The following is a 27,390-nucleotide window of genomic DNA, read 5'->3' on the forward strand; positions in this document are numbered from 1 at the left end:
GCAAAGAGGGTCCTTCCTTAAGTCTTACAAGAGAAAGTGACTTAAAAGGACACATGGTACAATTCCTTCTTTTACAAATAAGGATTAAAAAGACTAATATAATTGAAATAATTTACCCAAGTTTCTGTTTCATCAAAAAATAATTCTTGGATGAATAACTGAATGAAGAAATCAAGGAAAAAAACAGGTATCTTTCACTTTAAATGCCGTTAAGGTGAACACATTAAGTCAATATTAGCATTCACTTTAGTGCAACTGTGTTAATGCTACATGCTGCCTGATGTCTATAGCTAGAGTTCTAAATGATTCATATACATGTTTGCTATTTTGTACAATGTTTAAAAAAATGAGTTATCAACTTTTAATATCAAGAGATTTCATGTAAAGAAATCCACATGTTCAGTATTAAATGGATATAAAAAGAACAATCTAGAAACCTCAGGCCCATGTTTTTGTAGTTGAAAAACTCCTTGGAAGTGGAAGTCCTCCCCCTACCCCCTCAACAGTATATGTGCACTCCAACAACCCCACATTTGTCTTTACCTGACACTTTTTCAGCTATTCTCATCATCTCCCTGGCTCCCGCAGGCATCTGAGTTCACAAAATCTGGTCTAAAGGAACTATTGCACAAATAACTTATTTGGTAATGTACAAATAAATAATTCAGAGTTCAGAGAGAGCCATCACAGATGAGACACTGAGGTAGCAGCTACTAGGAGAGATGGTCTTGCAGGAGCAAACAGAGCAGAGAGGGTAAGGAAGAAGTAGCCATAGAGGGAAAAGATGGTCATGGGAGGCCCCAGAAGACTGATTTCACCAGCTCCACAGATTCTCTGATGACCATAGCCCATGTAAGGCAGAGATTGATGGTCCATAAATTCACCCCAGTAATAGAAATAACAATAAAACCTATTATCTTTGTTTGGCAAAAAGAAAACTCTTAGGTGGGATGGAGCATTTAAATTTAAGAATATGCACTCAGTTATTTGCTCTGATTCACGGCTCTGCGCTGTGGAAAGCTTCTTAATGCGCCCCTCTCATTGATTTGTTTTCAATAAACTCAGAAGAGCTTAAAGAAAAACAATTAACAAGAAAATGTCAACTTTCAGTCCTGGAAACGTGAAATAAACACACACGCACACAAATACACACTCAACCCCACACTTCAGCCTCAAAAACTGTCGAGGCAATGTGGTGAAGAAACTTTTATTAGTATACTAGGGTTTGGGTGATCAATAGGCAGTTCAGATTTATAAGCTAACTGCTTTAAGATTCACCAGGCATCAGCTCAGTTGAACATGGGCAGCAGACCACTAAGTTAATATAAGTTCTTCAAGGCCTCTGCAAGAAAAGCAGAATATAAATGCTAGTGATTGAGCTTTTCTGAGTAACAGTAATTCCCAAACTTGAGTGTGCATCAGAATCACCTGGAAGACTGGTAAAATCCCAGGTTTCTGATTCAGTAGGATGGGGCAGGGCCTGGGAATCTGCATATCTAATAAGTTCTCAGGTATTGCTGGAGCTGCTGGTCTAGAGACCACACTTTGAGAGCCACTGGCCTATAGAGTACAATTAAAAGTGAATTTTAAGAAACGCAATAGCATTTCTAAGAAGGCCCCAGATGAGGCTGAAGCCTTTAATCTGATCCCTTGGGGTAGTGCTGTGGTTGAATATCAGTAGAGGAACTGGTTGCAGGGCTTGGAGGCTTTGCAGGATGTTAGCAAAGCCAGTTGGACTCAATTTAAATAGTGACTCAATTTTTTTTCAGTGAAACAAAGAATAAATTCCTTCTCCTGGAACCAACGCAGTAAGCCTTCCACTCAACATAATGCAAGTTTAGCAAAGCAATTTTGACATTCAGCCCAATTAGTTAAAATAATATTTTATTACTGGTAATAAAGGACCTGACTTTATCTTTTTGTATACAAGAGAATACGTAATATTTTTGTAATTTAATTTCTATAGTAGTTATTCACATGTTTATTTGTAGACTTGATTACAAGGCATAATATATGAAGTTTGCAAATATTTACAAACCTGCATAAAGTATAATGAGCAGTCTGGTCTAAACTCAATCCCAATCTTTGCATTTTGAACCTTGTAATAACAGCTTATTTTTTGTAATCAAAGGAAAATTCAACTTGGTATAAAATAACAGACTTATTTATGGCGATGTCAAATGAGGGCTGCGTTTCTATCTTATGTCTAGTGACTCTGTGATTTCAGTTTGCTGTGCAGTGCCAGCTGCAACTTAATGAAAGACATCTGAACTACCTTCAACTCACTAGACACCAAAATCTTTCCAAGCTAGTTGTATTCTGAGTGAAAAAAAAAAAAAAGAAAGAAGAAAGAAAACATGAGAGGAACTAAAGTTGCTTTTCTAATGAAGTTATCACAATGCTCAGTATTAAATTATTCGTATAGTTTCTCATAAAGCAATGAGCAAAAAGATGAGTGATTCCAGGAAAAAAAAAAAAAAAAAAAAGAGCTTCATTACAGTTTAGAAAAAAGTGGGAAAATACCTTCATTTGGCTGCATTTATTTTTTTTAAGATGGAGTTTCATTCTTGTCCCCTAGACTGGAGTGCAGTGGTGCGATCTCGGCTCACTGCAACCTCCACCTCCTGGGCTCAAGCTATTATCCTACCTCAGCCTCCAAAATAGCTGAGTTTATAGGCACCCACCACACCCTGGTATTTTTTTTTTTTTTTTTTTTTTAGTAGGCTGCATTTATTCTTAAGTGTTTTAAGCCGCATGACATATAAGACTCACCTATTACACCAAAAGGCATACTAGGTTTGGGGTATATACGGCTGCAATTTGTTAGTAATTCTTTTTAACAGAAGGTTGTTCAGGAGAGGAAATGAAAGCCAAATTTTCTAACTGTAACGGCAGGAAGGATTTAGGTAAGCAGGATATAATGATCCAAACTGGAAAGAGGCCAGGACACCAGGGTCAAAACCTCTAGTCTCGTCATGGATTCTTAGCAGCAGCCCTATTACATTCTGAAATGTGACCCTAAAAATAACACACGGGATCCCAGATTTTCGTGTTCCCTTTAAACTATCATTGAATCACATTTTTCTCAGTCTTCTTGTCAAAGGATCATTTTCCTAGCTGTTTTTACAACGAAACTTTACAAACTCAAGGTGTACAACATTAAGAATTATACATCTTTATCACCTGGGTTAGAATTTATTTAGTCAACATAAATACCTCAATAGAACAGTTATTTACTGAGCACTCACTAAGTTTTGGGCACTGACAGTTCTAGATGTTGTGGATACAGCAGTGAACAGAATAGTGCTGTCCTGCAGACAGAGGAAGAAAATAAATGAACAAATGGATATTATGGTATATAAGTCGTGCTAAGAAGAAACATAAAGCCGGAAAAGGAGTGAGGAAATGCTGAAGGCTATTGACATGGGCGCTCCTGCAAAGGCAATTTTCCAGCAGACACATGAGGACTGTAGGGGAGAAAGCTCTGTGTGTAATTGGGAAAGAGCGTGATCCAGGTAGAAGGAACAGCAAATGTCAAGTCCCAGAGGCGGGAAGAAAATGCAAAGGAGGAGAGAGAGGATTAAGGTAGAAAAGGGAAAGGAGGTGGGGATGATACCTATTAGGGCCTTGGAGGGTTCTGAGCAGTGGAGTAATGTGATCTGCATAATATTTTAAAAACATCTCTCCAGCTGCTGTTTTGAGACTAGACTAAAATGGGCAAGGCTAAGGAAAAGAGGCCAGTTAGACACCTCTTGGAGCACAACAGAGGAGAAATGATATTGGCCTGGACCACTCTGTCGTGATGATGCTGGTGAGGAGCAGCTGGATTCTGGATACCTGCTGAGAGTACAGCAAACAGTATTTGTGAACAGACTAACATAGGATGTAAGAGGAAGGTGTTCATGATCTCTGGCAAACAGTAGTTTTGAACAGACTAACATAGGACGTAAGAGGAAGGTGTTCATGGTTTCTGCAACTGAGAGGACATCTGTTGAGATGAAAATGACTGGGAGAAGCATGTGAGAAGAGTTGAAAGCTTTGATTTCGGACTTATGGGTAGAGGAGAAAGGTATGTAGAACTGAGCTCAAATCTCCTCTATGAGTAAGAGTGGCAAGGCAAGCTTATTTATTCTCTAAGCAGAGAGAGCAGCTGAAGGAAAAACAAGCTAAGCTACTAAGGTGTCTTTTACAATGCTGTTATCTTTTATTGAAAAAAGCACAATTATATTTTCAGAGTCATATGTACTGGAAAGTATTTTGTATTTATTTAAAATCCAACTCTGAGAAACTCAGATTTCAGATAATTTTTTTTTTTTTTTTTTTTTTTAGATGGGGTTTCACCATGATGGCCAGGCTGGTCTTGAACTCCTGACCTCAGGGGATCCACTCACCTCAGCCTCCCAAAGTGCTAGGATTACAGGCGTGAGCCACCGCGCCCAGCCCAGATAATATTTTATTGAGTCTCAAAACACCTACTTAAATTAAAAAAAAAAAAAAATTCCAGAGACCCACTTTGAGAAGTAGAAAAACAAAGAAGGGAAAATGGCTTGCTGAAAGTCAGGAAAGCTTCCCCCACCTGGAATGTAATCCTTGGTATAAAAGACGCTTAAGTTCAAAATTGACCCGTCTGCATAAATTAAATGTTGGGTTAAATGAATTATTCAGAATGGTCATACATTAAGTGTAATAAGAGACTAGGAATTTAAAAAAGACTCATAGGGTACTCATAAGCAAGTTCTACACTAGAAACTTATATCTACACTTAACTTATATCTCACTGGTCAAACCAAGATTCATTGGGCGTTCATAAGATATGCAAAATACAGTGTACCCAGGGAGTGTTGAATTCCCCCAGTCAGCAAGCCACTTTCCAATATTTTGTACTCCTTTGCTCCCACCTTACATGCCTACCATGAGTTACTTATATTTGTTTTCAAACCTATTTATTGTCAGTTGTCATAAATATTACATAAACCAATGATACAAGCTTGTAGACAGAAAGAGGTTGTAGTTTCTCTAGTTAGATATTTTCGGAAGATTTCTTTTTTTTTTTTTTTTTTTTTTTTTTGAGACAGAGTTTCGCTCTTGTTACCCAGGCTGGAGTGCAATGGCGCGATCTCGGCTCACCACAACCTCCGCCTCCTGGGTTCAGGCAATTCTCCTGCCTCAGCCTCCTGAGTAGCTGGGATGGAAGATTTCTTTAAGGCAAGTTGCTAAAAATATTTTTCTCAAATTCTGTGTAGACAAGATAACTAAAAGATTAGGGGGAAAAGCCACAGAACTGTAGGATTTTATATTCCATTGCACTCTGCTCAATGAGTGTCCTTAGTCTCAGATCTACTTTCAAGAAACCAAACTGGCTATCTAAGGCATTTGGAGTAAAGTATAGGAAAACAAACAAACAAACCAACAAAAGAAAGGATAAGACCCACTCAACAGACCCATAATTAATGAAAAGGCTTGTCCCTAACATTAAAAGATTAGCCAGCAACAGAACATTTGTGTGCTTCAAGTTACAGTGTTTAATGTGTATATAAATTAATTTTAAAAAATGATTACTTGCTCGAATTGACTTTTGTGACCAGGAATGCAGCTTCTCATTGCATTGGCTAAAAGGACTGTTGGTATATTTCATGGTCCCCTGATTCCAGGCTCCTAAGCTATACCACATTTGAGTAGTACCACTCACTGAGTCACAAACACTATTTCACGCAAACTGGGAGATCTCTACATTTCTCATTGACCCAATTTGATTTATGTATCCTGCCATCATTTTGAACTGAGGTAATTATATCTGTGTTTATTTCATATAAAGCCTTTCACTTTGATGGCTTATGTGTTCTATTAGGAATAGAAACACATGTAAAGGAACAGAAATAAAACAGTGATGATGGAGAAAATGTCAATGCTGGAAGTGGTAAATACAGTTATTTTAAGTTTTGAGATAATGAAGTGGGCAAGAGTATCCACATGCATGTATATTTGGTGAAAAAATGTACTCAATATTTTCTCCAAGTGTCAATCAACCAAAAAGTCATACTCTAATACTTAATGTACTGTCCAGTTTAGACAATGAGACTTGTATTTATTTATATATTATACTATTAATGAAATTCAATGTAATAGTTACCAGAAGCTAAAACACTCACTTTCTTCAGTAAGAGAAGGCTCAAATAATATTGAGTTTGAATAAAAAAATCCAATACAGAATTATTTTTTAGTTCTTGTATGGCCAGCTGCTCTTAAATTTCAGTGGAAATGGTACCTTCAAATCTTGTTTGAAAGTATATATCCTCCTACCCCCATTCTTCAAACATATACCACTGGTCATGGAATCACATGGGTTTGAACTGTGTGGGCCCATTTATACATGGATTTTTTTTTTTTTTTTTTTTTCAGTAAAAGTTACATTAAATGTGCCTGCCTCTCCTGACTCTGCTTCTGCCTCCTCTACCTCTTCCACCTCTGGCACACCTGAAACGCGAAGTCCAACCTCTTTCTCTTCCTCCTCCTCCACTAACTCAATGTGAAGATGATGACGCTAAGGATTTTATGATGATCCAATTCCACTTCGGGAATAGTAAATATATTTTTTCTTCTTTATGATTTTCTTATTAACATTTGCTTTTCTCCAGCTTACTTTATTGTAAGAATATAATAAATAATACATATACCACACAAAATAAATGTAAACTGGCTGTTGATACTATCAGTAAGGCATTCAGTTAACAGAAGGCGATTACGTTTTGGGGTAGTCAAAAGTTACACATGGATTTCTGACTGCACAGGGGTATGGCACCCCTAACCTCCACACTGTTCAAGGGTCAACTGTACGTATCCACTCTCTACTCAAGAGTATCTTTCAAAACATGGTTCTTAAAAATGGGCCAAGACTACCAGCAACCAAATTACAGAAGGCAGAAACATTATGGGATTTACTGATTCGAGCCATCTCCCCAGGACTGTATTTGCTCAGGGCACAGGGTGAAGTAGGCTGCAGCTTATAGGTCATGAGAAGAACTGGTTTTAGGATGGACTCTGTCCCGGCTTGCTGTGTGGTCTCAGAGTTCCTTGACCTCTCTGGCGTCATTTTTCTCATCTGAAAAATGAGGTGAGACGCCCTTCCTAAGGTCCATTTCCAACTCTAAAATTCTGTGCCTCTGTCATCCTAATAGCTAACACGTATCGAAGGCTTTCAGTAAGAAAGGCAGTACACAAAGTAATAATATAACTTTGTATATCCCATATAATAACTCATGTAAGTTACAAAGTAATAACATAACTTACGTATCCCATGTAATAACTCATGTAAGCCTCACAATCATCCTAAGAGCCAATATTCTGGTACTGTTCCCATCTTAGAGATGAAGAAAATGAGGCAGAGAGCGGTGAGTGGTGCATCTGCTTCACATAGCTGGGAAGGGGACGAGCAAGGATTTGAACCCAGTCAACGTGGCCCCAAAGCCCCAATACTTGAGCTCATACTGCATCATCCTGTTTCTTACAATATTAATTGGTAATTAAAGAAGGTGTTGATCTGAGTGGAGTAATAAAAGAACTTGAAGGCACTACAAAATCTGTTCTCCTGAAGTGAGGTGACCTGAACAATGCACAAAATGCCATGATAAAAACACTCTTAGGTGATCTGGAGCATCCATTTCTGCTTCTAAAGCTACAAGTCAGGAGTTCCTAAACTTTACCACATATCTGAGTCACCTGGAGCATCTTGTCAAAAACGAAGATTCAGGATCAGTACATTTGAGTCAGCCTGAGACTCAAATGTGTAAAAGCTCCCAGGAGGGGTCTGTACTGGAATGAGGACTATAGTTTGTGAGTGACTGTAATGGAGTTTTGATGGTTTAGGGGTCAGCAGAGCTCAGTTCTGCCATAAGTTATCTCTGGATTCAGGGTTAAGTTTTGAAATCTCAGTGTCCTCAAATGACCTTCCCAGTACATTTCCTTTTAGCTCTAAAATTCAGTATTTCTAATGATATTAGAAATTCAGTCTACACTGAGTTTTCACTTGTAGGAGGAACTCTCTCTCATCAACTTACACTGAGTTTCCCCTTACAGGATTAATGAGAAGATAAAATGCCTCCCCATTCCCCCAGACCTGTGTCTCTGCCATGGCAAGTAAAGCCTCAGTCCTTTTCACACACATTACAGAAAGATAATGGGGGCTCTGTACAGAGGTAAAATCACCCTGTAAACACATTATTCACAGAAAAGATATTTAAGAGGCTTTCTATTTCTTTGAGAAGTCTCTTTGAGACTCACTTGCCAGGGCAATGGTATGTTGGATATGGTATTAAAAGATGGACCTTAACCCAATATTTTAATAACTTATTGGGAGGGGGAGTTTGGGTTTCTTAACCATCCAGAACTGCACTGCCCAATACGGTGGCCGTTAGCCATATGCAGCTATTGAACACCTAAAATGTGGTTGGTCTGATTTGAAAATACACATCAGATTTCAAGACTTAGTATGAGCAAAAGAATGTAAAATATGTCACCAATAAATTTTTCTATTGATGTCCTATTAAAATGACAATGTATTAGGTCTATGGGGTTAAATAATATATTTTATTAAAATTAATTTCACCTGTATCTTTTTACTTTTAAAACATGGCTACAAGAAAAGTTAAAATTATATATGCGGCTCACATTGCATTTCTACTGGGTGGTACTGGCCTAGAACTTTATTACTCAAACTGCAGTCGTCAGATGAACAGCATCCAGGTCACCTGGGAGCTTGTTAGAAAAGGAGGATCTTGTCCCCACTTCAGACCTATTGAATCAGAATCTGCATTTTCACAAGAGCCCATGGGATTCTGGTACATACTCAAGTTGGAGAAGTGTTGGACTAGTTTTCCCTACAGCACATCACAGTAGGTATTTGGCTTGTTGGCCCACAAGAGTGACATGCTAAAAGGGTACTGTGCTTGCTGATTTTCTGCAGAAACATGTCAACAAAGCAATGCTAACTTTTAAATGATCATACAATTTAAAAATATATATAAAAATATAGCACACATAAAATTAAACACACAACATTATACATATGGGGGAAAAGTGGGAGGCCATTGAACTGATGTTACCTTAGTTACTTCTGGATTTTCAGCCACCATGTAGGTAAAGCTAATGTTCACTAGATCTGTGCCACTGCAGACACAAACTATCCGCCCTTCCAGATCATTTTCTGATTTTCCAACAGCTTCAAGAGCAGCCAAGATTTTGGGATCCTGTATAGAGGTACACAAAAAGGAAAAAAAAATGTTAGATCACAGAGCATGAAGGAAGAAACTTGGTAACAAGAAACCACATTTGATGTAAGAATATACATAAGGCCCCAGAAATCTAGCATTATTCTAAAACCTGTAGAGGTGAAATTTGTAGCACTACATATTCCTTGAAATCAACTGATAAGAAAGGTATTATAAATTTTTTGGTCGGAGGAGAAACTGAGGCTCTGCTCTGTCACCCAGGCTGGAGAACAGAGGTACATTCTTGACTCATGGCAACATCTGCCTCCCAGGCTCAATGGATCCTCTCACTGCAGCCTCCCAAGTAGTTGGGACTACAGGCACATGCTACCACACCCTAATTTTTTGTAGAGACAGGGTTTCAGTATGTTGTCCAGTCTGGTCTCAAACCCCAGGGCTCAAGGGATCTGCCTTGCTTTTGCCTCCCAAAGTGCTGGGAGGTGTGAGCCACTGTGCCCGGCCTAAAATTTTTGATTTAGAAATTAGACGTGAGAGTCTTTGTTTAGAGTTTTGATTGTAGTTGTTGGGGGACCTGGAATATAGCAACAAGATAGAAAAGGCTTTTACTAGGGTGTGCTTGTCCACAAAGACTCTCTCTCACCAGAGAGTCACAGAGGTTTCATGTGAATAAACGTGGCATTACCACAACCAGCAACCACATGTTATTCTCAAAACAGATTAAGTGTTTTAAGTAACCTGGATACAAAGAGTTGAGCTTTTCATCTCTGGAAGCCATGGCATCCTCAGTTGGAATCAAGGCTGTGCAATTAGTAAATAAAATAGTGTCTTTGTTCTCCAAAGTAACTCAGGAGGAAATGTTAACATACAGTTGCACAGAAAAATTAACTAATGTAAAAGAGGACAACCTTAAAAAAAAAAGTGAGGAATATAATTTTGTTTTGAACAGTTAAAACCCTGCAGGGATATTACGGAACAGGGAATAAATACTGTACTAGAATATTCTAGAAAGAAACATCTTTCTAGATGCAAATAGATTCTTATTCAAACAAATCAATCACTGTGAATAAGACTGATTTATGTGTTTTGTTTTTTTTTTTTTTTTCCTTTCAGAGGCAAACTCAGCCTTTAAGGTGAGCCAATGTCTGAGTTTACAGTTGCACAAATATGGAACTACTCGAGCCATTTAAATTTCTACATCCTCCACAGATGAGAAGTGAATCACTGTTTACTAAAAACCAGAGGGCAAGAGCTTATCAAATTAATTTCTGAGTTAAGAGAACTGTTTTCTTTGATGCTGGTATCATGCAAGGGTCTTGGTTTTCAAGTCTTAATAATATTTCTAATAAAATTAACAATAGTGCAACCAAGACCACCCAACAGTTATAGATGAAAAGATTTCTAAACTGTGTCTGTTCCTAATTCCCAGCTTGTGACTTTTTGGCAGTAACATGTTAAACATTATTCTGGAGACCATTTCCAATATAAGTAAATCTGTGTTTAGAAAAGCAAACATCAGTCACGGGTACCTTTGGTATGGCTCCCGACCGAATACTGTTGATGAGGGAGCATTCTAGCACCTGTCCTTCCTGAAGAGGGAGAAAAAACACAGCAATGAGCTTAAATTCTGCCATACCTATGATACAGGCAAAGTGCTTGGTAAAAATTTCCGATGAAGGCAGTGCTGATTATAGTCAGGTTGAAGGGGGAATTAAAGCCAAGTAACAATAATCATTCCAAACAATCAGAAATAATCAAGACTCCAAATATTCCATTTCATATCTATACATAGATAAAAACAAGAGGGCAGAATAATGTTTTTACATTATTCTGGAGACCATTTCCAATATAAGTAAACCTGTGTTTAGAAAAGTAAACATCATATAGATATGAAATGCTGATATATTTTAGATATGATATAGATATGAAATAGATAAGAAATGCTGAATATTTATTAAAATGTTTCTAAAATACTGTTACTTTTATACATAAAACAGTGTAAATAATCATAAACACATGTGTACATAAATTATGTGAGAATAATGCTAAATATTACGTAACCACAATTCTTTTCTTAAATTCAGCTCAAATGTTCATTAAATGTGACCATCATACCATACATTGAATTAAGTCCCAGGGTATAATGAGTTGAACACACTTTGAATGCACCTTTTAGATTTCAGCTTGAGCATCTCATCTTCTGGCAGATTTCTTTCTAACTCCCAAGATTAAATTAAGCTCTTTGACAATCCATATTTCTCTTTCACAGCACTCAATGACTTGTAACTTTTTTTTTAAATGCCTGACTTTGCACCTAGATTGGAATCTATGAGGATAATGTCCTTAATCATCACTGTATACTTCAATGCCTGGCACATGGAGGCACATTTTTTAAAAATACTGAATGAATGAATGAATAAGGGTAAGGTTCATCAATAGCACTCAGTCTACTTGTTGAGAAACAAAATGGCTTAAACCATAAAGCAGAAAGAACGACTTGCTGTTCTTGGGCCATACCTTGCCTTCACTTTTCCAGGTCAGAAAGAAGCCAAACTCATCCACTTTGAAGAGGCAGTTGGGTTCAAACACAAAGGATTCCTGTCAAAAAGAAATGTGTTGATCTTCATGACTCACACCATTTTGAATCCAATAACAATGCAAATATTGTTGAGCTTCTAAACAAAGGTAAATTAGAAATCATCCTTTTGCATCTAATATCCACAATTCTTCCTGTATTATGGAATGTTTTCATTTTGAAAAGTCTTGGCCTTCATTTTTGTATTGCAAAACTGATCAATTTAATATAACATCTTGTTCTAGGACAGGTTTAAGAACAAAGCACAATGACTGAAGGTGTGAAAGTCACAGAGAAGAAAGTTTCCTTAGTATCTTGAAAGAAGGACTCCCAAGTTCTAGCCCACTGATGTCAAAAATCAGGAGATACATTATTTTTTAGGTCACTGGTTTTTGTTTTGTGTTTTTTTCTTTTCTTTTTGTCTGTAAAATTCAGCATTCAGATATTTGCTTAGATTTTTGCTTTTTTATCTAACCTCATTTGGTGTCCTGTAAAGCAGGTCTTGAACAGCTCCTAGAGCTGCTTAAAGCATAGTCACTAGACCAGCAGCATCAACATCAGCTGGGAGCTTTACTGAATTGAGGAATAAAGGACCCCAGCCCAGATGGACAAAGTCAGAGTCTAGGGGGATGTGACCCAGCAATCTGTGTTCCAACAAGCCCTCTAGAAGATTCTGACATACACTAAAGTTTGAAAACCATTGCTTTGAACTTTGACACCAGAAATTCAGTGAAAACTACAGAATCAAGTTTGAATAAAGAACGAATGCTCGCCAAACTCAAGGCATTAGAGCAGCTGTGTTACACTTGCCAACCAACTTCTTGTCTTATTAGAGCACCACTGTGCTTAGGAATGAGAGGAAAATCCACATCAATGAGAGAAAAAGGGAGTTTGGGAAATGGATATAGATGCCCTGTGCCCTCCATCTGCATTACACCAATATTAGGTATCCACACTTCAACAAATCTACATGTTCTTTTCATGATCTGAAGAAACTGGCTTCCTAGATCATTTCAATGCCAGCAATTAGAAACCTGTCTTGCAAACATGGATCAAGGCAGTGTCTTAAAACAAATAAATAGTAATTACAGAATTAAGGTTTTAAGGGCCATTCAGACACTTAATTTCACCTGTTAAAATGTATCTTTCTAAATTACAGGAAAACAACAACGTTTATTAAGGTAAATCCAATGTCAAGATACTAGGCCATCACAAGGTAGTCCCAGGGGTCCCTGAACAAAGCAGCCTTCAATTTGGGTAGTTTTCTGGCAGATTAAGAATTACCATATGTATTCCAATGCTGTATCAGGCATGTGCTATGCACTGCAGACATAGCCAGGTATAAGACCAAAGGAAGGGACATGGTATGACCTTTGCTTTTGGAGTCAAAACCCAGTTCCACCATTTATCATGTACTTTCTCCCAGAGAGACTCTTTCTAAATTTCAGAATCCTTGTCTAACAAACAGAAGTAGTTCCACCTACCTTTTGGGTTTGTTGCTGGAATTAAATGAAATGGTGAACACAAAGCACATAACACAGAATTCCAATTCAGCAAGTAATAGTTCTATTGACAATATATGGTTCAGACTTGTAATAGCAGTAGTGAATTACTAACAATATGAAAATGCCAGTATATGACATTTTTTGACCCTTCACAATGGCATTTTTGGACAGTTCGACCTTTTAAAAAAGGCTTAACCCAGAAGTTGATACTTTTGATGAATCTTTATGTCAGGCAGAATGAGCAGCTCTTGCCCTCACATTAGAAACTTCTGTTTGGTGTGGCTAGAACACCTCAAGAGAGTGACAGGGTATATAAGGGGACATGCATATAAGAGTTGTTTCATTGCGAGGGACTTGTGTGCCACCTAAAAGGCATTAGCTTTTACCCAAATGCCATGCCAGGTCTTATGTTGTTACTGACTAAAAAAATGAGAAATATCAACTAACCAAGACATAAGAATTAGCCCATTTCAAAATACATCTCAAGCAATATCCTGATGACAGTGAAGAATTCTGGTACACACTGTACAAAAGTACATCCTAAAATGTTGTTTACAGAGTAGACCCACAACGAATCAGCCGCCATCATTACTTATGTGCACCCTATCACCTAATTCCAAGTAACGATTTGAGATGACCCAAGAAATACAAATAATAAATAAGAATGGGTTTCCAACTTATTTTGAGGGTGAACTTTCACTTTGTTGACCTCCTTAAATATAGTTTCTTCCTTCCCCCCAACCGAGCACCCCCAAAGCTTGCCATCACCACCTGGACATTTCAATTCCTAGTATCTCACTCTTAGAATTCCATCTGGTCCTCCTGGCCCCTCCCTCTATAGTTCTCTGCTCCCATATTTGACTTCTTTGCAACCTCTTTTTGATTATCCCTGCCAATTTCTCACTATCCACCAGGTCCCTCCTCCTTTTCCATCCATCCTTACACAGCTTATTTCCACAGCCCAATATTGCAGTCACTCCCTCACAGGTGGCTCACAATTCCCATGTCTCATTTAGCGTTATCTTGGCCAAAAAACGAAGTTTATTTTATGCACATTTTATCGCCATCACTTCTTTGCAAAACTCTTTGGGTCCACGATATGTACTTGAATGGGAAGCTCACTGAGCCTCCGGGGCCTCTTTTCCCATTCCTGGGGTAAGAGAGGCCAAGGACCTGGGCACATCAGAGCAGGGAACTCAGAGCATCTTTGGGAGGCCCCCGCTCCATCTCCCACTTACATTCCTACTTCCATTTACCACCCTATGTTCCTGATCCTCTTCAGGACATAATATCTTGGAAATGTTAACTGTTTCCATTACCTCTCTTCATACCATCTGATCAAGTCTATCTGGCTTCCATTTCTATCAACCTCTAAAACTTCTCTGGCCGGTCCAGCATGCTGCAGAATGAGTACACACTTCTTTTTCTCATCTGATTTGATTTCTGAGAGGTTGGTTATTCTTTCCTTCTTGAAACACTCTCCAATTTTGGTTGTGCTCCATTGCCTTAATCTAATTTCCCAACTTTTCCTTCTATACTCAACTTTAACGTAGTCCCCAGGACTTGGTTCTGGGAATTCTCATTTCTACTGTGTTCCAGATTTTATTCAACCTTGTGTCTACAATATTATCTATCTCCTGATGACTCAAATTTGTAATAGCAATGTCATCCTCTCCTCTGTGAGTTTAAATATTTTCTATTTGACATTTCCACTAGGATGTCTTGAAATAAGTATGTCCACAACTGAATTCTTTATTCTCTACCCTCTCTCCAAGTTTCTCCAACACAGTATTTCCTTAGTTCAATAAATGTCATTAGCATCTGATCACTTATTGAAACTAAGAGTCATCCTTAATTTTCCCTCATCTCTTCCTCTCACTTTCAAGTAACGAGTCTACTTCTATATTTCCAATATATGCCCACTTTACTTCCTCTCCATCACCACACACCTTGGCCCAAACCAACATTATCTCCCCCATGGACTGATCTACTCACTTCTGCTCTTTCTGCTCCCTATTGTTAAAATGTGACTCCCTTTTCGGACTCAGCCCACCTGCACCCGGGTGAATAAATAGCCATGTTGCTCACACAAAGCCTGTTTGGGGAAGTCTCTTCATTCCAAGAGCACGTTTTAACACCTATAGGAGCCAGATTGATTCTTTAAACTTTGAATCAGTTCAATAAAAGCATTCCCATTATATTTAGAATAAAATCCCAACTCCTTACCGTGGCCGAAAAGGTCCTGAACGATCTGGGTCCTTCAAACCTTATCTCAGTCCACTCTCTGTTCTTCCTTCTATTTCTTGTTCACAACCATAAGAACTCTTTTCCTGTAACCTCCTCAAGCTCGCTCTAGTGTCAGGGCCTTTACAGTTGCAGTTCCTCCTGTCCAGAAGTCTCTTCCCTCTACCCTTGGTGCATCAGACTCCTCTTCAGTCTACAGACTTTGTCTTCATTTTCCCCTCCTCAGAGAGGCTCTCTCTGATCCTTGATTTACTGACCGGCTCCCACATCAGAATGCAGCAACCTCCAAGAGGGCAGAGTCCTTGAAGCAGTCTTGTTTACCTTTGTGTTCTAGCACCTAGCACATCAAAAGCACACTAAAACTAACTAACTAAAAAATGAATGAACAAATGAATTTTTTTAAAGAAAAGATTTTGCAGTGGGCCAATATGTAAAACAAATAAACAAGAATTTGCTCAAACTGAGGAGGCTGCACCAGGCCCAGAACCCATCAGGGAAGTCCTTGGAAGGCTGCCAAGGATAGAAGTGGAAATACAAGGGCACTGGTCGAGGCTGTCTGCCTGAAGGCAGGAGCCTCTTTTTGTAATGCATACAAACTCATCTTAGAGGTTGGGGTGACTTTGAGATACTTCCTGGGAACTCCTACTGAACCAGGAGCACTGTTTGAATGGCAATGGAAGAAATCATTTTCAAAATGGGGTAAGAAATCTGGGCAAAGAGAAGAAAAATAAAGCAGTATACTAAAATAAGGCCAGAGTAAAAGGCAGCTCTCAGGAATGCCTGTCATAGGTCCTGTACAGTTATAATAGGATGCCAGTTTGGCTTTGGGCTCCCTAGCAACAAAAGCAGAAACGGTGAAAAAAAATATATTTACCAAGTGCCCATCCAGCTCATAAAATAAAAACATATCAGTTGTTAAGAGAAGCAATTATCAGAATAGAAATTCTCGAGGGGGATCTTAGAATGAAACCCAGTTGACACTAAGGCCAGGCTCACAACAAAACCCACAAACAGCTCATGAATTGTGGCTTAAAAGGTTCTCAGACCAAATGCTTCAAACCATTCATGAAAAATCAGAGAACAAATCTGAGGGATGAGAGGTAATCAGCTGAACAGAACTAAAACACAAGGTAATTAGATTTCTCACCACCTCCTACTAACAAACACAATAACTCCACCCTCTGGTGAGTAAAGATGTATCATCTCTATTCTTTTTCCCTAACAGCAGTTTTAACTTTCACATAGATCCCTCCCAACCTGAATGTGGGCTATGGCTCCCTGACCAGACTGAGCCCATAAAAATCCTCCTGCAGATCTGGGTACTGCAGGAGAGATCATAAAAGGAAGCTGGGTTGTTTCTCCTTTGTGAATATGTTTGTTTCTCAGTTAAATGATAGCAGAACTTTCTGGTAAAGAAACAAACCATAATAGAAGTTAGGGGTGGGGGGTCAGAATTTTACTTCTCATATTAGTTAAAATTCATCACAGTCATACCTTTAGAGCTCAAGGTCATGTTAGTTCATCCAGCCCAACCGTTTCCACTAGAGAGCAAGCCTAGCAAGGGACAGGAACACCTTTTGTGAAACTACTAAAGCAGAGGCCAGAGGGCATTCTGTTTGAGAGTCAAGAATAACTTTTGCTGGAGATCACCATTGCTGGAGGCTATTTCTGTCTCAGGGATCCCTGCTCTGAGGGGTTTGTGCCACTACAGGCTTACAGAAACACTTTCCTCTCGTATTAAAGATAGAGTATGTTTTTTAAGTTGTATGTTATTTTTAGTATATTTTCCCCTACACATATTGTTTCAACAGTAATCAATATCACAACCGAACTTTCAAAGATTCAAGTTACTTTTAAATCAACTTAGATTAAAAATATTTTTCCTTTATTTCAATTTTTAAAGTGATTCTGTTCAGTAAAGATTAATCCCTTCATAAGGAATCTCAGAGAGCTCAGCAAGCCAAATACTCTTACTGAAGTGGAGGAAATTCTTTGGATGAGGATCCAGCTAAGTGGTAGTTGATTTTATTTTAATTGTGAATTGTAGTTATTTCTTAAGCTTTCTCTCCTGCCTTCTCTCCCATCATCACTTCCCAGGTTAACTGCAGATTTCTGTATCTTTATACTGTGGAGTTGGCATCTTCAAATCGGGTGTAGTCAAGTCTGATTACCAGCTAGGGGTAGCTATTGGGACTAGATCCTAAAAGCTTTAACTCTACCTTTTTCAACATTAGTTGGTCAGAGCTCTGTTGTGTTTGTCACTGGACAGATAAATTAGGATGCAGAGAAGAGTGAAATGGAGTAGGCATTCACATTCCATCAGGAAACTGCATTTTCTGGGAAAGAAGACTTTCACCAGAGGTGGCAGTCCACAGTGGTTTTGAGGCCCAGGATTTGTAGTGACCGGTTCCTGGGTTTGAATGTCAGCCTCCTCACTAGGAATCTGCAGGAGAATCTTAGCAGTTATTCTGCTTAACCTTGCCATGTTTCACTTTTCCTAGCTGTAAACTGGGAAAACTGATACCAACTCATAGAGCTCTCAAAGAATTGATATTGAGAATGTCTAAGTACTTGGGACAAAGTAAATGCTGACTAAATGGTCGTATTTATAACAAAAGAGCTACCATTTCATTCAGGGCTCTTGTATGAGGCATTTTACAAATACCACCTCACATAAATTTCATGATAAATCTGCAAGGTTTTAGACTAGTTCAACATTGTACAGCGGATTTACCGTGACTATGGAAATGCGCCAGATGGGCTCTGCCCAATACATTCACTGTGATCCACAGGGAGCTATGAAGCACTTGAAATGTGGGTAATGCAACCAAGCTGCTGAATTTTTTATTTTAATTAATTTTTCATTTAAACAGCCATATGTGGTTCATGCTTATCATATTGGTCAATGCGGTTTTAGAGAGAAGGGGGGAAAAGGTTTAGAGGAGAATAAATTCTTCAAAACCATGGTCAATCGTAACAAACCTGAAATTCAAGCCAGTTTCTTTGATTCCAAAGCCCTTGTCCGACTCTGTCAACCTTGACCAAGCAGGGCCTGCTCTGCCTATCACCAGCAGATTGTTGGACTGTCAGCAAACGAACACTGCCTAGGTAGACTCCACCTTTGGGTACACATGGGACTCACCCTCCTTGCTTCCTAGTTTGATAAGAATGGAGAGGAAGTTAAAAAGACCTTGTCACGGTTGGAGAGAAACAAAGAGGAGTCTGAGTTAGGAAGAGGCCATAAGGGATCTCATTCAATTTAAATCATATTATGCATGACTACCACCAAAGAGACCTCATAAAGCAGGGAGGATGATGGGTATGGCCTTCAGACTGGGAAAGCCGGTGGAGTCTGGTTTAGAATTAACCAAGAGGTCCAGCTTTCTATCAGATCCTGAAAGCTCAGAGCCTAAGAGATGTTTTATGGTCTATTTATTTCCTCTTCTTATTCCAGAGAAATCCTTTAGCTTCATACCTAGCAGATCCTTTGTGATTCTGCACAAACACTTCCTCTCTCGGATAGAACTACAAATTTTTATTTGTTTCAAGTTAAACTAAAGCCCTCAGTGATGGCATCCTGCCATCCTAATGATTTATGGACTGCTGTAATAGATGGGCGTGTGTCCTTATTAAGTTGCTTTTACCCTCATGAGCTTGGTCTCTGCTTGGAAGGATACAGAATGTTCATTCCATTTGTATACCTCCCATCTGTTGTAAGATCCCATGAGATGAAAGACACTGGGCCTCTCAGCTCATGTTCCACATGAGGAGCCAGAGGGCACTGCCGTGACTGCTCCACCACAGACCCTTGCTATGCGTTACAAGTATTACTGTGTGAAAAAATCTGTCAGGCAAAATAACAGCATCTGTACCTCCTGCATTCCTTTCCATGGCCTTTGAGTCTTTGGACAGAGGTTCCTGTTGGGTTGTTGTCAAATATAGACCTTTCCCCTTTCCATCAGTAACCGATGCTCAACTGGAAGCCAACAGGGAGATGCAGTTCTAGTCTCCTGATGAGCAATTCAAAAGGCCTGTGGCACCTAGTAATATGCCTACTATTGCTAGGTAACATATGCAGTGCTTCCTAAGCACCAGGCAACGCTAAAGTGCTTTCCGTACATTAACTTATTAGCCTCCCAACATTCCTATGAGAAAGGTACCATTTTTTATTATTGATACAGAAAGAATTATTAGGCCGATATTGAGGGTAAAAGGAGTGCTTGTCAAGGTTTCCCTTTTAATAAAAAGTAGCCCCCAAATAATTTCTAACAAAGAGCAGCTTGAAACACCGAGCTGCAGACATAGGTAGGCAAGCTGGAAGCTTGTACAGGTGAATGCCAATAGCCGCACCAAGAGAAAAGGCTACCTGGAAGTCAGGTACGTTCAACATGGAGGCTCCATCTTCCCTTTTCTTTCTCACCATGTATACAGTAAGGACCAGGTAACATGGCACCAGCCAGGTAGAGAACTTATCTGCATAATAAAAGATGAGGGTAGAGTGGCCAGCTTCTTTGCACACTATGCAAATACACGCCTGGTCCAACCAATCTCTCACCCACTATGTAAATCAGACAGTCCCTCCTTAAGTTCATCTATTAAGCCTTCTGCATTTCACTGCAGAACTGGCAACCCATTTTCTTGGGGATCCCTTTCTGCACAGACAGCTCTTCTCTTTCTTTCACCTATTAAACTTCCACTCTTAACCTCACTCTGGTGTGTCCACATCCTAGTTTTCCATGGCTGTGCGACAACGAACCTCAGGTATTACCCCCGACAAACAATGCTACTTCGTTATTATACCTATTTTACAGGTGAGGACATTGAAGCATGGTGATTAAGTGTTTTGTACAATATCCTACGCCTGCTTTGAGACTGACACTGTTCAGAAGCGGGCTCAGGTAACTGCTCAGCAGTCATACCTGAAGGAGACTCTGCTGTTCTCGCCACTGATGCCAGTAATCATCACAAAAGGCCAGAAGGACTTCTGACCTGTTTTGGTTTTAATTATTGCATTTCTTATGGATTCCCCTGTGAATCCTACCACATAAGTGAATCCTACCACTGAATGACTGTGCAACTGAAAACATTCTGTACTTATTACAGATATTTTATGGCGGACTATTTTCATTACCTCATGCATCTTGTAAGAATTTTTTTCTCAGATCCTAGGACCAGGAAAAACTCTGTTCTTACTAACCTGTTGCTTTCCTTACATCTAATGGACACTGTGAACTCCAGGACCACTTCTGCTTTCCATATTGCTTTAGCCCACCAGAACAGCAGAAGCAAATCTGAGGCTCACCTCTCTCAACTTTACAGAGCATTTTTGCTGCCTGTAGAGTTGCTGCCTGCTAAATCTGCCCTGCATTTTATGTATTCTCCCTTATTTTTTCTCTTCAATCTAAATTCCTCTTCCATTATTTTATCTGGTGGGACATATTTCACATCGCAGCTTCCTGTGGAAGATGACAGAAACATGTAAGCATAAAAACCAACTCAGAAGCTGCAGAAGCAACTGGGCATTTTACATGGGCTTTAGGGTCTGATGAACCTGATCCAAATCTGGTTAGATACTCATTTCTTCATCTCTAAAAACAGAGACAACAACATCAACCATAATGCCTATCTCACAGGCTACTGCTGGTCGTTAGAGTGCTTGACATACAGTATAAACTAAGTAAATTACAATTGAATTTTTTTTAAGAGACAGAATTTTGCTGTCATCCAGGCTGAAGTGCAGTGGTACAATCATAGCATTCCAGTTTCAGATTGCTGGTACAATCATAGCACTGCAGCCTCAGTCTCCTGGGCTCAAGCAATACTCCTGCCTCAGCCTCCTGAGTAGCTAGGACTATAGACATTCACCATCATGGCTGGCTAATTTTTTTTAAAAAAAACTTTTTTTTTTTTTTTTTTGTAGAGACAGAGTTTCGCTATGTTGTTCAGGCTGAACTCAAACTCCTGGCTTCAAGCGCTCCTCCTGCCTCAGCCTCCAAAAGCACTGGGATCATAGCATGAGCCACTGTACCTGGCCCAGTATTGATTATTAATATAAAACACAGTAATAGTAATCTTACTAGTGTTGCTAATATTAATTATTATTAACCACCAAAGACAAATGAGGTAACCACCACCATCCCTACCTTACAGATGAGAAAACTGATCCTAATAGGTTAGACAAGTCCCCCAAGAAGACGCAGGTAATATATAATATGAGGCAGATCTACAAATACATTTTGACAGGGAATCCATTTCTGTTATGCAGATCTTTAAAAAGAGCAATGGTATTAGTGTGTGCCTATTTCCACTGAGCTAGAATACAAAGCTAAGCATAAGGGAAACCCAGAGTTTGTAACTCTGGGTTGACTTAGACTTGTTAAAGGATTGGTTCCTTGGCCAGGCGCGGTGGCTTACGCTGGTAATCCTAGCATTTTGGGAGGCTGAGGTGGGCTGATTGCCTGAGCTCAGGAGTTCAAGACCAGTCTGGGTAACACAGTCATACCCCGTCTCTACTAAAAATACAAAACATTAGCCATGCATGGTAGTGGGGGCCTATAGTTCCAGCTACTTGGGAGGCTGAGGCAGAAGAATTGCTTGAACCTGGGACGTGGAAGTTGCAGTGAGCCGAGATCAATTCACTGCACTCCAGTCTAGGTGACAGAGCGAGACTCCATCTCAAAAAAAAAAAAAAGAAAAAGAAAAAAGTTTGGTTTCTGCACAAGAGGTCAGCTTGTGTTTGTTCCTGCTCCAACTCCTCCAACCTGCTCTGCCTAAGCTAGCCTGTCTACACTCAGGCCAAGAATCTGCTGCCACAGACAAGTCATCACTACCCACAGTTTTCATTTTCTCCCCTTTTCAAGGACATGTTGGGGTATTGTGAGCAGAAGAGGTCACTCCTGGGTGGGGAGCCTCCACCTTGTGCTCCCTGACATGACAGAGCACATTCTCAGATGACGAGAGGGGCAGTGAAGTGAGTTATTCGGTGACTTCTAAAGGTGATAGACCTTGCATTCCAAATTCCACAGAAACAGAAATGAAAACATCTCTCCCTGGGTAATCAACCATGAGCATTTAAAGTGCTCATTCCAGCAATGACAGTGAGATAGAGAGAATGCTTATTCTGATGTCAAGTGAAAAGATTTAATCCACCCCTTTGATTTTATTCTTACTTCAGGAATAAAGAGCATCATCAACTTCCTAAGTGACCTGGCTTGGAAGAGTCGAAGAAAGCTATTGAAGAGTAACAAGAGGAAGGTACACCATCTTTTCCGATCTCTCATATTATATATATTTTTTATTAAAAAAAAAAGAAATCTGGCTTAATGGTGCTTACCAAGGGGCTATGGTCTGAGTGTTTGTGCTTTCTCCCACCAAAAATTCATATGCTGAAATCCTAATCCCAAATGTAATGGAATTAGGAAGTGGGGGCCTTCGAGAGACTAAATGGGATTAATGCCCTTATAAATGAGTCCAAAGAGATGGCTGCCCCTTTCAGCCACCGTGTGATGACACAACGAGAAAGTGTCATCTTGGAATCGGGAAACGGGCTCTTACCAGACACTGAATCTGCCAGCACCTTGATCTTAAGCATCCCAGACTCCAGAACTGCGAGAGATAAATGTGTTGTTTATAGTGGCCGAGGGTATGGTATTTTGTTACAGCAGCCTGAAAGAACTTAGAAAGGTCTCATCTCAGAAATATCCTTGGCTCTGTGAGAATTTAATCAGCTTAACTGATTGAATCGGCGGGGAGAAATCAAGTGCCTGGATTAGCCATCTGGGAGAGGCCAAACTGTTTCTAAACGACTGACTTTATGGTCACTAACAATTAGGGATTCCCCCTTTTCTTTTACTTGACGATAGAGATGTTAAATCTTTGGGACTTGATGTGCAACACTCTGTATCTGTCTAGGTTTGTGGTTTCCCCTCTCTGAAGCATTTTCCCTCCCCAACTGCTGTGGGGATTGTGAGGTAAAATCTGGATGTTCAGATTCTGGGAGGGTTCCCTGACTCCTGCCAGAAAAGAGTTGAAGAAATTATTCCTAAAATATTCAACAACTACCTCTCAGCGTGCAGAAGGGGAAAGCAAAATGTGTTTTCAAGAGGAGTGGGTGGTCACTCAAAGTAACTTTCCTGGGCAGGAAAACTGTCACAGTCGTCAAAACAGTTGCCTTAGCAACTAAAATAAGGAAAAATTAAAGAGGAACAACTTAAAGGTATGGAGGCAAGTAAACAGGATATTTAATAAACATTTACAACAAATATTAAAAACACATTATATCACTGTCCCCTTGTTTAAAAACATCCTAAGAACAACAGGAGATATGCTTTTTAGTTGCACCAGAAACCCAGCCGCCAGCTGATAAGTTCTTCTCTTTAGCAAAGCATTTCTAATTAAAACACAGTTGGTTCCAGCATAATAAGTTACACTGAACAAGTAATTAAAAATATACTGATATAGAAGATGTATCTGAAAAGGCAGGTCTATGAAAGAGTATTTTAAACTATTGCTATCTGGATATGATAGACAATGCTGAACACATCGAAAGAAGAGGAATCTCAAATGACTTTTATGGAACTTCCCTTTAAATAATATAAATTTCTCATTTAAATAATGCAGCTTTTGAAAATGCTTTTTTTTTTTTTTCCACAAGAGCTGCAAGATACGTTGCTCCAGTCGGACTTTTGTCTTTTGAAATCGTTTATAGTTAGGCCCTGAAGATACACAGTCCCAATGGGGACTGTGTATCTTTTAAGGTCAATGCTGGTTCTGTCACTTTCGATTGTGTCTCAAGTAAGTGCAGCAATTACTGGAACCTCACACAAGAACCACTGCTATCTTCTACCACCTAAAGAATTCTGCAGTGAGCTCAGAGTTGGCTTCAAGAAATGGCAGCAGAGTCCTGAAGGCTTAGCCTGAGGCCCTGTTACCCTGAGGGAAGGGCTGCTGCATCTAGAAACAAATCACCAAGACAGAATTGGAAATGTGAGCAATTCATTAGGGCAAATCCCTGTGAAAGGGAAAGGGGAGGGGAAGCTGAGTTATGGGGAGAGCCTCCAAACCAGGCCTCAGGACTAACACCTGAGAGAGGAGAGGAGGAACTGGGGAGGAAATGTCTCAGACTGCAGTACAGCTGAGAACACCAGCTGGATTGCAGCTGCAGAGCACAGAACGCCCACCAGAGGAGCCTCACCTGGGCAGGAAAGGCCTGGCTGTAGCAGCTTGCCATATTCAGTACAGCTTGGGCAGGGACACTTTGAGGGTGCTGAAGACCCTGCAGCAAAACTGTGCAATGAAGGGACTCCTAGGGCAGCTGTCTCTGGAAGGGAAATTTAAGCAATAGCCTCCTTGGCTGCCACAGATAGTGTCTCTGGCTTAACCTTTCCCTACACTCCAAAATGAGATTTTGGAGTTCCAGTTCTTTGGGACCTTTAAAATTCCTTAAAAATTAGGAACCTTGTAAATATCAATGAATTTAAGTCTCAGATAAGTAACTAAGGAATTGCTGGATCATAGTAGGTACTTATGAAATATTTGTTGAGTGATGAATGAATTCCCTGGCTGTGATATAGCAGGAAACAAAGTCTGCACTCAGGGCTTATCTTCTAGAGGGATTCCAGCAATGAACAAAAAGGGTAAGTTATCAGGTAGTGATAAATAAAGCAATTAAAACATCCAGAAGGGTCAGGGGCCTGTGTGTGTAGGTGAGTAAGATGATTATGAAGGCCTCTTAGACAATGTGATATTTTAGCAGAAACAGAATGAAGTGAGGAAGTGAACCATAAGGACTGTACAGGGGAGAGCAGTGCAGAGGGAGAACAGTAGGCACAAAGGCCCTGAGGTCAGAGTGTCCCTGGAATGCTTAGGGAACATCGATGGGATAGTGAAGGGGCAGGTCATGTAGGGGACTTGCAGGACACAGAAAGAACTTAGGAAATTAGTTGGAATGAGGTAGAAAACCACTGAAGGTTTAAATTGAAACAAAGGCATAATCTGACTTCCATTCTAAACAAATCCATCTTCTTTACTCCTTATGATGGCAACGTGAGGTAGGTATTATCACTCCCATTTTTCAATCAAGGAAGCTGTGGCTTAGTGCTTGGTGGGTGTAAGACTGACTCATGGTCACATCTCTTGAGTAGCAAAGCCAAAATTGAACCTATTTCTGTTTAACTCCAAATGCATTCCCTTAACCAACTATGTGTATTTCAAGCTTTTGGAAAGAGTTCTTTGGCAAAGATTTTAGCCTAAATACTGCTTAGTACAAAAATCCTTTCTGTATTTGCAAACAATATCCTGGCAACTTGGCTTTTGGTGAGCATTCAAAAACTAGTCTCCTTTCCACATCTCTACAAAGTTAAGAAGATCACCTGACCTTTCAGGTACTTGGGAGAAGAAAATCCAGAGTAGAAGAGCCGTGGAGGTGCCAGCATGCTGTCTTCAGGGTAACTCTAGTAGAAAGGATACGCAGGCCAGATACCAAGGAAGCTATACTGACTGCCCATCTGCGTCAATTAACGTTCTTGACAAAGCAGCATTTCAGAGCAAGTGCTTACTATTTATGGCTTTAAAAGAAAGTTGTTTTATATGCTCCTTATTAGTTTATCAAAATCAATATGAAAAAGATAGGCTTTTCCTGCTGACAATATTTTATGTCTATTTCCATCAATTGAAAGAAAATATATTCTTTTCATATAGTACATTTTACCTAGTTTCCATCCCTCCTTAAAAATTAGAGACTAGGGACCAGGCACAGTGGCACATCCCTATAATCCCAGTACTCTGGGAGGCCAAGGCAGGAGGGTCACTTGAGTGAAGTAGTTCAAGACCAGCCTGATCAACATAGGGAGACCCTGTCTCTACAAAAAAGAAAAATAAACAGCTGGGCGTGTTGGCTCTTGTCTGTGATCCAGCTACTTGGGAGCGAGGCTAAGGCAGGAGAATTGCTTGAGCCCAGGAGTTAGAAGTTTCAGTAAGCCATGAGTGTGCCACTGCACTCTAGCCTAGGTGACAGAGTGAGGTCCTGTCTCAAAAACAAAAACAAAAACAAAAAAGTAACACCTAAAAAAGCCCTGGTAAATACTTTTCTTGCCTTACTGGCTGATTTTTATTGATCATAAGGTAGAGCTGTCAGTTTTCTTAGGGGAATACGAGAGAAATTATATGAAAAATACAGTCTTTCCATTCTCATTTCCCTAAGAGAACTGGATTAAAAACACCTAGACTTAGTAGCATAACAGTTATGATCTAGAATAAATTAAGCAAATGGTGAATAAAAAAGTTAAACAGGTCTTTGGTTCCAGCTTATTACTGAACTTTAGAAAGACTTTTTAATTATATATTTTATATATCATACAAGAACATGTTTCTCTGCTGACAGCCATTCTGGGTCATAAAGCTATGATCCATGTATGTTCTCTTTACCAATACACTAGTTCTGGACACTGGCTCCATCACATGTTGCATGTTAGTTAACAGGCAATTCTTAAGTGACCTAAGATTCTCTTTCCTCCTCTGTAAACGGTGGAAAATCTCATTTAGTCCTCACAACCACCAGAGGGTTTAAAGAGATGACTGATGTCAAGTACTTTGCACCATGCCAACGGTTCAATAAATCTAGTATGTTCAACCTAGATAAAGAAGTCTCTTTTATTCAACAGTTTTCGCCCTTTTATCTGCATTACCTATTTGCGGAAGATCAGCTGTAAAGAACTCTAAAGGGATTTATTTTTTTTTCCTTCTAGGTAAGTCTACAATTCCTTACCTTGCCCTTGGCCTAGGTTCTCAAACTTGAGTTGAATCATCAGAATCACTGGGAGGGCTCTTAAGACACACATTACTGGAC

The 27,390-nt window shown here is 39.6% G+C and overlaps 1 protein-coding gene across 22 annotated transcripts in view; it reads right to left on the bottom strand.

Annotated features, from left to right (window-relative positions):
• PLCB4 (phospholipase C beta 4) overlaps positions 1–27,390 on the bottom strand; it is a 396,811-nt gene that overhangs the window by 121,899 nt on the left and 247,522 nt on the right. For all 22 annotated transcript variants that reach the window (XM_039479588.2, XM_074406257.1, XM_074406256.1 and 19 more), the window contains 3 exons: positions 11,739–11,819; positions 10,751–10,810; positions 9,099–9,242 (listed from right to left, as the gene is read on the bottom strand). In XM_039479588.2, coding sequence (XP_039335522.1) covers positions 9,099–9,242; positions 10,751–10,810; positions 11,739–11,819 — 285 coding nt within the window. The remainder of the gene's footprint in view (positions 1–9,098; positions 9,243–10,750; positions 10,811–11,738; positions 11,820–27,390) is intronic.

The sequence above is a fragment of the Saimiri boliviensis genome, chromosome 9 (genome assembly GCF_048565385.1).
Source record: "Saimiri boliviensis isolate mSaiBol1 chromosome 9, mSaiBol1.pri, whole genome shotgun sequence".
NCBI lineage: Eukaryota > Metazoa > Chordata > Mammalia > Primates > Cebidae > Saimiri > Saimiri boliviensis.